Below are 14,043 nucleotides of genomic sequence, written 5' to 3'. Positions count from 1 at the left end.
TGTCACGAGTTTACTGTTTGTTTGTAGTCACGAGCGTTACGAGTGTTTCTAGTGTCTGTTCCGGGACTGATGCAAGCCAGTGGTTGGCCGTATTGCATCAGTGCCCATTTGCGTGTTTCTAGCCTGTTTCAGAGTCTCAGCTCTGTTTATGTTCTGTTTTTTTTCCTTTGTTTTCCCTGGCAGTAAATAAACCTGCACTTGGACCCAAAACCCTCGCTCACACGGTGTCTTTCTTGACCGCGCCGTGACAGTTAAATGATGGACTGGAGTGGTGTGGATTACTTGTGGATTATTATGATGTTTTTATCAGCAGTTTGGGCTCTCATTCTGACAGCACCCATTCACTGCATATTGGATGGCCTGAGGGCAAGTAAAATCTTCAGCATATTTTCATTTTCTGGTGAACTATTACTTTAAGGTCTCCAAAATAATATATCGAACTCCAAAAATAATAACAATTTTTAAAAAAAAAAGAGAGAGAAAAGAAGAAATTTGTGGCTGCATTACACAGCCAAATTCATTTAGGTTTATTGTGAGTTTATTGTTCATTCTGACAGCACCCATTCACTGCATATTGGATGGCCTGAGGGCAAGTAAAATCTTCAGCATATTTTCATTTTCTGGTGAACTATTACTTTAAGGTCTCCAAAATAATATATCGAACTCCAAAAATAATAACAATTTAAAAAAAAAAAAGAGAGAGAAAAGAAGAAATTTGTGGCTGCATTACACAGCCAAATTCATTTAGGTTTATTGTGAGTTTATTGTTTTTTTAAATATACAAAATATTTACCAGACCCTTTTACCCCTTGACTGTTACTACATTTTACTCCACATAGGGGAGCTGTGTTCTTATGGTGAGAACACAGATACTAGAAAAATTTGATCGAAGTGGGTATTTAAAATCTTGCATCTACATTTAAAACATAACCCTAAATGGAGACATACAACAGACTACTATTGTTTTTACATAAAGGCTATCAAATACAATAGATTAACCTATACCCCATCTGAAAATATTTCTTCCCCTACATGTGTACAGGTTTTGAGAGATTTAGCTCACTTCTGGGTACAAATTCCCCAAAGTATAGCCAGCCCATGAGAAAGTGCAGTTAAAAATTTAAATAAAAACAGCAACATAAGTGAATAGAGCATTTATTTTTTTCATAAATATTTAAAAGTTAATTAACATAATACATTTCCTTCTACAAAAATTGCAAGCTCCTGTCCCAGAAAAAAACATCCCAAGACATTCATGATGGCAAGACATATAAAATAAAAAAGGTAACCAAATTCCTGTCCTTCATCACCAATAGTGCAAGATGAGATCAATGCATCGGTTCCTTCAAGGACAGTTGCAGTACTGCTACCATTCGAGCAATGTCACATGTGGAGGGTGAAAGACAGACATAAATATGCATTACAGAGCACCTAGTGTACACTGTAGAATTTTCCCCACAGTTCTGCTTTTTATGAAGGAAGAGGAGAAAAAGTTGCCAACACTTTTCATCTTATTTACTGATATAGCCAAAAACAGGGACATAAATATATAAATTCACAAAAAGAATTGTCTAAAATGGCAATAAAAATTATGTGACTGACATGAGTAGAGGAGCTGGGAGGCTTCTGACTCATTCACATCTTAATAAATGGGAAGGGGAAACACGTCAGTATGCAGAAAACAATGAGGAAAATGAGTAGAAACAGGAGCAGCCCTCAGGGCAATGACCCAGAGTTCAACTCAAATGCCCAGCTGAGAAGGCAAGATCCAGCCCAGACTGCAACACACAGTCTGTACAGTAACGTTTTTTTCCCAGGGCATCAAGATAAATGTTATGGTGTACATATAAATAGTCTTATAAAAATGTAGCCAAAAGGCAGTTTTAGGTAGATTGTCACTACTGATTGGTTAGTCACACTGCACCAGTTAATCTTTCTTGTGGTGTATGCCATTGTTGTTCTGTTGCACAGTTGTGTTTTGCAGGACTTTAGGAAGCCTTTTGCCTTTTGTGTATGCATGGTACCAGAAGTTGAGGAAGAGGAAGAGGAAGATGATGCCATACAGAGCAATGATGTAGATGAATATGGGGTACAGGTAAGGACAGTCTTTCATGAAGAAGTACTGGCTAATATGACAGGTTATGATGACAAACTGGATCTGAGAAAAGAGAGCACAAGCCAAAAAAAGTGTCAAATCCAATTCAAATCAGCTTGGTTGGTAGTATGAACAGCAAAAGACTATATGAGACCCCCTTTTTAAACCAGATCCAAATCTTGCACAATTGGTGGCTGACTAAATACTTTTTTTCCCCACTGTATATGTAATTTGAAATCCAATTAAAATCAGATTTTCATTCTGATGCTATGGTAACTGATGTAGATAGACTTCATCACTTAGATTTTATCACTTACAAGATGACAGTGAATGTCAGTCCAAAAAACAAATAAAAATAATAAAACGTAAAAAAAATATACACTGAACAAAATTATAAATGCAACACTTTTGTTTTTGCCCCCATTTTTCATGAGCTGAACTCAAAGATCTAAGACTTTTTCTATGTACACAAAAGGCCTATTTCTCTCAAATATTGTTCACAAATCTGTCTAAATCTGTGTTACTGAGCACTTCTCCTTTGCCGAGACAAACCATCCACCTCACAGGTGTGGCATATTAAGATGCTGATTAGACAGCATGATTATTGCACAGGTGTGCCTAACTGTGCGTTCACACCGCCGCCATCGAGAGCGTCAAAGTGGCTGGAAGTCATTAATTTTCAATGTGAGCCGGCGTCAAGCAGCGTCGAGCAGCGGCGCCGCGCGACTTGGACGTTGAGGGCGTCGAGGAGAGTTGAAATCAGGTCAACTTTATGGTAATGAGCTATGACACGGTTCGGCGGCATCTGGCGGCAACCAATCGGAACGTAGAAGTCCACCGCTTGAGAGGATTCCAGAGAATGCAGTCCTGTAAACTTTGGTTCCGAACACATTAGTTCCCAAGCTAAATGGAGGAGAGGTTGATTAGTGCTGTGGCGGGTTTCCCAATAATCTATGACGTGTCCCAGTTTGCATACAGGGACATAAATTAAAAAATTATGCGTGGACCAAGGTGTCTGAGATTGTTGGTGTTCCTGGTGAGTTGCTGATGTGCATTAACGTTATAGTAATAATAATCTAATGACATAATAAATAATAGTATAATAGTCCCAGTTCACTTTTAAACCTTTAAATCAATTTTCCTGATTATACTTACATTAAGTAATTTTTATACCGGATTATACTTACTTAAGTAACATTTTCAATGCAGGACTTTTACTTGTATCAGAGTATTTTTACAGTGTGGTATTAGTGCTTTATACATTATGAGGTAAAGGATCTTAATACTTCGTCCACAACAATATTTAATGAGGTTAACTTATAACTTTACCCTCCTTGTGGTCAGTCTGCACAAGATCAACAAGCTTGGTTGCTTTGCGTCCCCTTTAAATACAAGATAAGCATTCGATCTACATCACAGTGTCCACAAATCTTTCTACAGCGTTGTTGGCAGGGCGGCCAGAGCGATTTTTGACGCTCTTGACGGCGGCGGTGTGAACGCACAGTTAGGCTGGCCAAAATAAAAGGCCACTTTAAAATGTGCAGTTTTACTGTATTGGGGGGTCCGGGGGGTTCGAAAACTACACGGTGGCTGGTCTCAGACGATCTTGGAGGTGAAGATGCTGGATGTGGAGGTCTTGGGCTGGTGTGGTTACACGTGGTCTTCGTTTGTGAGGCCGGTTGGATGTACTGCCAAATTCTCTGAAACGCCTTTGGAGACGGCTTATGGTAGAGAAATGAACATTCAATTCACGGGCAACAGTTCTGGTGAACATTCCTGCAGTCAGCATGCCAATTGCATGCTCCCTCAAAACTTGCGACATCTGTGGCATTGTGCTGTGTGATAAAACGGCACATTTTAGAGTGGCCTTTTATTGTGGCCAGCCTAAGGCACACCTGTGCAATAATAATGCTGTATAATCAGCATCTTGATATGCCACACCTGTGAGGTGGATGGACTGTCTCAGCAAAGGAGAAGTGCTCACTAACACAGATTTAGACAGATTTGTGAACAATATTTGAGAGAAATAGGCCTTTTGTGTACATAGAAAAAGTCTTAGATCTTTGAGTTCAGCTCAGGAAAAATGGGGGCAAAAACAAAAGTGTTGCGTTTATAATTTTGTTCAGTGTATAATTTAAACAAATTAATAAAAATACATAAATATATAAAAATAAATAAAACAATAAATAGATGAATAAATAAATGTTTCCTCAATTCTGATCATATCAAGAAACAGCAACAAAAGGAAATTAAAATGTTGTAATACATACAAGCTGGACTGAAGTCAAATGCTTCTTCCACCATAAAAACTTCTGGTAGGCAGGGCCCAGAGCTGACAGTCCATAATAGGTATACATGATGACATGAACGATGCAGTTTAGAAGGGCGTGAAACGTCCCCAAACCACCTGCAACATCAAACCAAACAGATGTCTATGGCAGTGTTTCTCAATTCCAGTCCTCGCGGCCCCCTGCTCTGCACATTTTGTTTGTTTCTCTTATCACTTCAGACGTTTGTCCTATTAGACCGTAAGTGCCCTGCGAAGTGGACTTCACAGGATTTTCCGCCATGTTTCCAGTTCGAAGGAAGTGTATATGTTCCATTCAAAGGGCATTAAAGTGTGCGAGACGTGAATTTAAATTGTATTTATTTACAGAGGCATATTATGTTACACTTCTCTAGTAAGTTTCGTCTGTGTGTGAAGACACTGCAGGCCATGGCGTAGCGCAAATCCTTGAATGAATGTTCCGAATTGAAGAAAACTTCAAAAGATTTCCCGTGCTCAGGGAGTAGGGAGCAATGAACACTGTGTAGGGACCATGTCAATAGGAACAAAGTTCATGCATGGAGCTCTCTTCTAATGAGCTGGTTATCTGAATAAGGTGTATTAAATAAGAGAGACATGCAAAATATACAGAGTGGTGGGTCGCCAGGACTGGAAATGAGAACCACTGGTCTATAGGAAATACATATTTTAAGCGCATTCATGCAATCGTATAACAGACAAATCCATACCTGGAGAAAACCGGACTCCAAACCACCAAGTGAAAGGCATAATGGAATGATGGTAAACGTGTAGGAAGGTCACCTGATTGTGCTTTTTCCTTAGTACAAAGAAAATCTGTCCAGAAGAGGCAGAAAAGACCCAGTGTTAACATCCGTTTTGTGCGATCTGATCACAAGGACAGAGCTAAATACTGTATAGGTGTAAATGAGGTGTTAAATGGCTGTGATCCACTCATTTAAGAGATATGTTGTAATTTGAAGTTTCAATGAAAATCGAATTCAACCGCCCCATTTCCATTACTTACTGACAGATGAGTCAAAATAATTTTCTGTGGTAACTGACAGCATGCCATAGATGCTGTAAACAGAACTTAAGTTACATTGCACCTCAGAAAAGCAAGCATGAGACACTAAAAATGTTCTCTTCCATCTTTCTGCCTAACCACTTAACAGGAGTTTTGTCTTTGACTCACAATGCCGCTATTTTCTTCCATTTTTCATGACCTGAGAGAACAGTATTATTGTTGACTGACTGTGTGTCAAAGATGTGACAGACAACTAGTTACTTACTGCCAAACAGTAGAAATTTAGATGTAATGAAACCATTAATAAATAAAAAAACACTTTACTTACTGTGTCCAACATCTCAATGAACTTGGAGAAGTAATAGAGCCAGCAAGTCCATGCCATCTGGGGACAGAGAAATGTAGATTAAGCACAAATGCCCAACAAACTATTAAATACAAAACAAGTTATTTAAACTAACAAACTTGAATGAATCACTATATTCATCAGATACAATGTATTACTCAGCAGTGAGTGTATTACTTGGTCTGAATGGTTCTGTGTAACATTTAAGTCATGTGAAACCAACCACATCCAAGCCAAACACTTAAACCTGGAGCCAGATTACAAGCTTTTCAAAAAAGCAGGTAAGACGCCATTTCTTCTGCTCTCACCCTCATGGCTTTTGGCGATCGAGTGTAGTCTACCAGATCACAGCCGAATGAATACCCTGTTCCCCAGCCTGACATCACAAACTGCAGAGAAGGAATATATACACCTATAAGAAGCCTCATTGAAATTCAAGAACTACAGACAAATACATTTTAAGAAATACATCTTTGGCCATACCATTTAATATCTTGAAATAAACTAAATAGTGCATTACAAAAAATTTAAATGAAAAACTCCAGCTCATTATAAAAAAAAACAGACAATCCAAGAAAACCATTTTTATATTACATTTTGATGTACACACATTAAATACATGCACCAACAAAATGCAAGTGTAAGGGGAATAATGGGCAAAAAAAGAAGTCAGTTATTTACCCAAAGTAACAGTTTAGGGTGTTCACGTGAATTATGTACACCAAGTATGCTAATGTGTAAGAGTGGCATGTAAATGCACTTAATGGCTCTTGGTCTATACGTTTTGTAGGAAACTACACCACATTATGCAAATCTAAGGAGCTTTTTTTCCATACAGTAAAAACGCAGTGATTCACACGGCCAATCTGGGCAAGGGACAGAGCAACACAAAAAGCTCTAAAGATTTCCACCTGTAATACTTAATTTCATTTTGTTCTACACACTATTATATGGCTTCAGAAGTCTTGAAGTATAGCAAACAAGTTACTTATATGGTGCCTGGCAGTATGAATCACATTTACTTTTACTGAATGGAAAGGAGCTGCTTTAAACATAATCTTGAATAGCATCATCTTTTGTGATCCACAGAAGAAATACAATCATACAAGTTTAGAACAACACAAGGATGAGTAAACTGTCATTTTTGGGTAAACTGATACAGACACTAGTGTAGGTAAACTCAATTCCAACCATTTACACATTAACATAATGTGTGACCTGCATAAAACTAACAGTGAAATGACAACATAACTCAATGGAATCTAACAAAACACATTCCTAAAAGTGTCTTTGTAAACTCCCAAGCAAAACAAAACAGGTTTGCCTGCTAGCAAACAGAAATAGATTTACCTCATAACACATGTAAAGAGAATAAGCCACAACGCTGAAATTATAGATGACGAGGACCCGCTTCAGATCAAATGGTTTCCTGTTCTCCATTAATCTGGGCCCCAGTGACATCACAAAGTAGATGTAAAATACAATAATAACTGTCTGTGGGAGCGGCGAGGACATGAGCGGCCAGTCTTTTGTCCTGGGGTCTGAAATCACATCATAAGAATATCTGCACTAGCAACTGCATTAGTTTGTCCATTAATCTATGTTTGACACTGCTGTTGTTGTGCACTATAATTCGCCGAGATAAAAAAATTATTGTTTTAAAGCAGAGAAAATGAATGTGATTTTTACTTCCGAAACCTGACTGATGCACTCTTTACGAGTTGTTGAGGCTTAAATGTGTGTGGTCATACATTCATATTTTGATTTTCTGATGTCAGAAACCTTCTTACCTGCATCTTTGATCCACTTGTCATACAGCTGTGCAGCTGTGGATGTGAACTCACGGAACGCCATCACTGCCAATGGTCAGAGCCTAAGGTCACAAACACAAAGTGTAGGTGTGATATAACCCTCAAGAGATGATTTATTTTACCATCTACAAAATCTAGTAAAAAAAATGTTTTACATTTAGTGCACTTAAAAGAAACTCATCCCACAAGTTAAGTCTGACACATATTAAGTCACATTAAATACATTAATTAGAAGTAAAATACATTAATTTACATTTAATGTAAAATACATTTAATTAGTTAAATACATTAACTTAAATGTCACATTATTCAGACTGAATTTATAATTGAACAATCTTGAATTACACCTTCACAGTACTGCTCCCTTCTTGACAGTATGACATGATGTGATGTAGAACCTAAATGCTCTAAAATGAAGCAGGAAAGGTCCGTGTACGGTGGCGCCATGAAAGGTTGTATTGTGGTAAGAAAACACAAGAATCCTCCATCCTCTCCAGCAAACTCAGAGCTGAACAAGAGGGCGAGTGTTGGGACACAATGGTCAGCAGTCAGTGTATGTTCAGGACAGGACAGCACATAAAACCAGGGGGGTGGATAAACGAAGATATGCAGAGCACAGAGAACAATGTACAGTAATATACCAGAAAACAGCTGAACTCAGAGATGCATACAATGGAAACACTCAGTTGAACTCGACATGATACCACTACCAGAAAAGTGCATTTCAAATTGAATTATTCTATAATGAACATACATGTCTGTGCCTGTGTATTAGGGGCACAAAAACTAATTTTATTCATTTAGGAGAAATGAGTGCTGAAATTGCAAAAAATTACTTTGATGCTTCCCAGATCTGGATCAATTGATAGCATTTATGGAGATAAGAATATAATTTCCAGCACATGAAAAACTCATTATATAACACATATCTATTATCTTCTCTTTGTGAATAAATATGACTTTAAATGAAAAATATATATATTATATATTATATATTATAGATAGATAGATAGATAGATAATCACTTATCTACAAATAAAAGGTCACCATAACCAGATTTATCATTGGACACAAAAGGACAATTAATCTTTATGCTACGAGATCAAAAAGGATACAGTACATGCATATAAAAATTACATTAAATATGTGTTAGATAACAGTTTACTTTAATAATCGATTTCACAGCCCTAAAATAAATAAATAAATAAAAGCACTAACTCATCAGATGTACATGAATTCAGGCATCATTCTACTGAAGAATCAAAGTGGTTTTTTTCCTCCCTCCAACTAATCCAAGAGAAGAGAAACTAATCCAACATGCGTTTCAGGGCATACTGGTCCAGTTATCTGGAGGGAGTTGTTTGCCTAGATACTGTAATATTTAATACAAGCCTCAACACGCCTGTTGCCATGAGACAGGCAGGTTGCAGGTGTGAGAGGAGGACACTACCTTCCCTCCACACAAGTGCATTCAACACTGGGTGCCAACGGTGGCTGAACTGGAAAACCCAATACTAATCAAAACCAAACATAATATCTGAAATGTTATGATGTTTGAGTGAGGGATATGCTATGTTGGCTTAGTGTTTTTCCATAGCTATAGGCAGAATTCTCTGTTGGTAAACTTTCAGCAATTAATAAACAGCTAAATTAAATAAAATTGCCTGCATTACAAACAACTAGATTAATGACGCCAGAAAATATCGGCCAAGCAAATGTACAAGTTCAATTGCAGTGCTGGATTCAGCAGAAATAATCTTGCTCTTAAAATCTGTGCATATGTGTGAATATTACTCTCTTTAATGACTAAATTTAAATAATAGGCTAGTTGTGTAACTATTAAGAACAAAATATAATTAAAACAATTTATACGTGGTTGTTAAAGAAATGTACCTACAAAAAATTGAATATCTAAAAAAAAAAAAGTGTTTTCGAGGTTCAGTTATGCACGCATTATTTAATGACATTTTTTAGAGTCTGAAAAAGCACATAGCATTCCAGAGACGCCACCTGTGCTCTAATAAAGTAGCTCCTTTAGTGACCATAACAAAAAAAAACGTAATGTCAATCCAAAATAAACTAAGTTTACTAATGAAATGACTCAAAATATTAAGCCATGCTGGAATTAATTCCCAGCGTTTTAACAGGGAAGGCAGAATTTCATCATCATCACAGACGGACTTCACAAAAGAATGCAGGTGCGCATGCACCTGTCTTACCGTGACAAGACAGAAAAAAAGTTCAGATATGTATTTCCACGCACACTTTGAGGTCCTCCCGTTCTGCGTTCACAAGGATGCTCGTCTTCTGCCTTTCGGCCAGGTACAAAAGTGGTACAAAAAGTAAAAGCTAATGGTTTGACCACACGACCTCCATCAATTACTCTTTCAGACTCGGGAGTTCCGTCTTCTTCACTGAGATGAGCGGGCGGTGGGCGGAGACGTTCAACTGATTCTGAGACTGAGGGCTCTGATTGGTCAAATGTCGCATCAGGACTCGCAATACCTGCATGCTATTGGCTGCATGACTGCCATGTAATACAGAAATGTACGAGATGAAAAGCAGAGGCGGACAGTAGTGAAGTATTTTTACTCTGCTGTAAAAGTACTTTTCAGGTGTCTGTACTTTATCAGTGTTTTTCTTTAGAAAACTTTACTTCACAACATTCCAAAGCATAAAATTGTACTTTTTACTGCACTACGTTTCATATTAAATATCATGTAATACTTAATTACATTAGAAATCTATTACTTTCTTACTTCTACTCAAGTAAAAGTAATTCAAAGATTTACTTTTTGAGGTCCTCCCGTTCTGCGTTCACAAGGATGCTCGTCTTCTGCCTTTCGGCCAGGTACAAAAGTGGTACAAAAAGTAAAAGCTAATGGTTTGACCACACGACCTCCATCAATTACTCTTTCAGACTCGGGAGTTCCGTCTTCTTCACTGAGATGAGCGGGCGGTGGGCGGAGACGTTCAACTGATTCTGAGACTGAGGGCTCTGATTGGTCAAATGTCGCATCAGGACTCGCAATACCTGCATGCTATTGGCTGCATGACTGCCATGTAATACAGAAATGTACGAGATGAAAAGCAGAGGCGGACAGTAGTGAAGTATTTTTACTCTGCTGTAAAAGTACTTTTCAGGTGTCTGTACTTTATCAGTGTTTTTCTTTAGAAAACTTTACTTCACAACATTCCAAAGCATAAAATTGTACTTTTTACTGCACTACGTTTCATATTAAATATCATGTAATACTTAATTACATTAGAAATCTATTACTTTCTTACTTCTACTCAAGTAAAAGTAATTCAAAGATTTACTTGAGTACAAGAAAGTACTACATTTTTAATGTTCTTAGGTATTAAAGATAAAACAAACAACTTTTATTTATGAAATGAAGTGCAGTAAAAGTATGACATTATGCTTTGGAATGTAGTGAAGTAAAGTTTTCCAAAGAAAAACACTCTGATAAACTACAGATACTTTTTTAATTTACTTGCGTAAAGTAAAAAATACTTCACTACTGTCCGCCTCTGATCAAAACTATAGTGCCAAATAATTCTGACAGATTAATGATGCCACGATATATTAATTTATCAAATGCTCTAATAATATGTTCCATTTTTTCAGTAAAAAAAACGAACAGTTTAAAGCTCAAAAATAAAGCGTAAACTTTTAATTGATCATCCCACTGAAGTAAAAACACATATGTTCAGCATAATCACAAAGCATTTTTTACACTTAACCTAGGTATTTATTGGTTCTAAAGATATGAGAACTTGTAGTTCACATCTATGTGAAATGCAAATCCTGCAGAAGTGAAGCTCAAGACACAAGCTCAAGACAATGAAAAACTTAAAATCCACAGGCAAATCAGTAAGTGACAACCAATGGAAATACTCGACATCCATCAGACTTATGTCCATTCACTTCATGTGCATCCATTGATGCAATATGCAACAGAATGCAGTAAGGGCACATTAACCTCGGAAGGAATGTACAGTATATAGTAGTTTATTTGGTTATTTTAAAAAAACAGTTTGATGGGTTCCTTGCTCTGTCAGTCTTCATCACTGCTCCAGGCATCTTCAAAAGCAGGATTGATAGCAGCTTGTGTTCCACCCTGTAAAAATATGTATCCAGAATATGCAGAAACATTAAACATTGAATCATTATCAAGCCTACACAATTCAGTTATTTGATGTTTAATTATTGTTTAGATGATACAGGGCACATAGTTGCATATATAAGTTTGTGAATAAGTTGTGGCTGAATAAATTCCAGCTATTACTGCAAAATAAATAAATAGATAAATAAATAAACCTTAAAAAAACTTTATGAAAACTAGAAATATTTTTGTGTGACACTTTGCAAAACTAAAATGGCAAATATATTTAGAATTAATATTTTTAGACCTAAAAAGTTTCCAAATACATCTCAAACCACAATATAATAATAAATAATATTATATAATATAAATGATAATAATAATAATACATTTAATTTTTTTAAATATAGAAATAACATTTAAAAAATTGTGTATATTGTTGTGTATATGTAATTAATATTTTTTTTAAATACATTGCTAAAAAAATAATTATATCACTAAGCCATGTAATTGCTAATAGCTACTATGTGTGCATCAGTAATGCAGTAATACAATGTGATTATTTAAATGTGTACCAGATTTTTTTTGCCAGAAAAACTGGTAAAGCATAATGTTAAACACAAAACATAGAGTGACTGATAAACTACAAGCCATCAAGATGTGACTCCAGCTAACATGCACATCTCACGTATAACCATGACTGACAGCAATCGCATCTGAACACATGCCATAATTGGCATAGTTTTTGTCAGCTCATCTGATCTTATCTATTGGCTGAGGGACGTGAGCAAGGTTGCAAAATGTGTTTACATGATGCACAAATTTGGATTCACTTTCTGCCCCACCTACAGTAGTCCAAACCTGCAGATCTGTAAAGATATAAACAGCTGATCCACAACACATTGTATTTGTCGTAAAGATGCACCATTAATTCAATCAACCTCAGATTTAAAAAAAAATCTAAATAAGAGCCAATGAAATATGTAATACGTTTTATACTAAAAGAATGTCTCAAACTGTTTTACCCGTTTAGAGTTGGTTTCATCATCCTCAATGCCAGGCTGTCTCAGCACTGGGACCCAGGCCAGGATGTTACAATCTTTACCTCCACTGTACAGCTCCTAAAAACACAGCCCACAGATTCACAGTCAATATTGAGTCTATGAGCTAATACTAATACAAATCTCATTAAATAATTACAAGACCTCAGAAGCTTTAAATTGTTTTACTTAATGGCATACTTATAGTTTGTTTAGTTTTTCAGTAAAGACTAAACCGCTAAGCAAATAATCAGGATCAACATTACCTGATAGTCTGGGTGGAACTCACAGCAGTCTACGTTATTATAATGTCCCCTCAACATAGTGATCAGCTCTCCCGAGTGAAGCCCGTACACCGCTACCGAACTGCCACATGGCACAAACACAAACTCTGGACTGCAGCCCCTCGATACAGTAAACTTGAGGCCTTTGCGACTCTCGTTCACAACCTTCCCATAGTTCACCTATTGATGAGAAATAATACTTTTTTTTAGTACATAGCATAGCCATTTTTTAAAGAACATATTTCTTGTCATTAACAAAGAAAGTGTTTAGGAAAACACATGAGTGACTTCAAATTATTTTATCTGGTTTTCCTATCTGGTAACATTCTGTCTAAGCTGCTTTTGGAATAAACTCTTTTGATCCACAGAAAGCCAGTAACACTCATGAGAGAAGACTTATTCATTTTGCTGCATGAACATAGGCTTAAAATATAATTCTTTATATACTCTTATACAAAACAGATATTAGGTATTAAAAAAGTCTTCAAACAGTCCTAACTGCTACTCACTAATGTGTTTTCCCCTGTGCCACTGTTCCACAGGCGCATGCGATCATCTGTCCCAGTAGAGAGGAGATGAAGTCCATCAGCTGTGAAGCACAATCCATTCACTCGCCCATTATGTGCTGTGTTCACTGGAAGAAAAGTAAAATGATATAAAATATTTTTAAATTCTATTTTATATTTTTACAAATGTACATACTTTATATATACTTTTATTTTTATATTTACAAATAATAAATATAATACATAAGAAACATATTTGCATTGCATAATAATCTACAAATCAAATGCACAAATATATATATATATATATATATATATATATATACACACATTTAAATTATAGTGTATAATATTAATTCTTTTATACAAACCCGATTCCAAAAAAGTTGGGACACTGTACAAATTGTGAATAAAAACAGAATGCAATGATATGGAAGTTTCAAATTTCAATATTTTATTCAGAATACAACATAGATGACATATCAAATGTTTAAACTGAGAAAATTTATCATTTTAAGGGAAAAATAAGTTGATTTTAAAT

General features: G+C 36.2%; 2 protein-coding genes and 1 long non-coding RNA gene across 7 annotated transcripts in view; 1 reads left to right on the top strand and 2 right to left on the bottom strand.

The window, feature by feature from the left end:
- Window positions 1-1,157: 1,157 nt before the first annotated feature.
- LOC107548300 (elongation of very long chain fatty acids protein 7) lies at window positions 1,158-9,963 on the bottom strand. 4 transcript variants are annotated; one of them, XM_016228935.1, is made up of 9 exons: window positions 9,783-9,963; window positions 7,909-8,071; window positions 7,543-7,625; window positions 7,103-7,293; window positions 6,061-6,141; window positions 5,735-5,791; window positions 5,111-5,216; window positions 4,366-4,502; window positions 1,158-2,158 (listed from the first exon to the last, which is right to left on the bottom strand). In XM_016228935.1, exons 3-9 carry the CDS (start codon window positions 7,604-7,606, stop codon window positions 1,928-1,930), a joined length of 867 nt encoding a protein of 288 aa, XP_016084421.1. In that variant the 5' UTR covers window positions 7,607-7,625; window positions 7,909-8,071; window positions 9,783-9,963; the 3' UTR covers window positions 1,158-1,927. The 4 variants fall into 4 exon arrangements, with proteins under 4 accessions (XP_016084421.1, XP_016084434.1, XP_016084426.1 ...); XM_016228948.1 differs by having other exon boundaries at window positions 7,911-8,071; window positions 9,827-9,963; XM_016228940.1 differs by lacking the exon at window positions 7,909-8,071.
- LOC107548333 (uncharacterized) overlaps window positions 3,519-14,043 on the top strand; it is a 13,157-nt gene continuing 2,632 nt past the window's right edge. The window contains exons 1-2 of the long non-coding RNA XR_001604466.1: window positions 3,519-3,585; window positions 5,301-5,311. This is a non-coding gene — a long non-coding RNA (uncharacterized lncRNA). The remainder of the gene's footprint in view (window positions 3,586-5,300; window positions 5,312-14,043) is intronic.
- Window positions 11,318-14,043, bottom strand: part of LOC107548288 (DNA excision repair protein ERCC-8) — an 8,426-nt gene continuing 5,700 nt past the window's right edge. For both annotated transcript variants that reach the window (XM_016228924.1, XM_016228929.1), the window contains exons 9-12: window positions 13,506-13,630; window positions 12,979-13,176; window positions 12,698-12,793; window positions 11,318-11,687 (exon numbers count right to left, since the gene is read on the bottom strand). In XM_016228924.1, coding sequence (XP_016084410.1) covers window positions 11,625-11,687; window positions 12,698-12,793; window positions 12,979-13,176; window positions 13,506-13,630 — 482 coding nt within the window. In that variant the 3' untranslated portion in view covers window positions 11,318-11,624. The remainder of the gene's footprint in view (window positions 11,688-12,697; window positions 12,794-12,978; window positions 13,177-13,505; window positions 13,631-14,043) is intronic.

This window comes from Sinocyclocheilus grahami, unplaced genomic scaffold (assembly GCF_001515645.1).
Source record: "Sinocyclocheilus grahami isolate Dianchi unplaced genomic scaffold, SAMN03320097.WGS_v1.1 scaffold16.1, whole genome shotgun sequence".
NCBI classification, from domain to species: Eukaryota; Metazoa; Chordata; class Actinopteri; order Cypriniformes; family Cyprinidae; genus Sinocyclocheilus; species Sinocyclocheilus grahami.
Note: the sequence above shows the minus strand (reverse complement) of the source record. Positions and strands in the feature narration are given on the sequence as shown.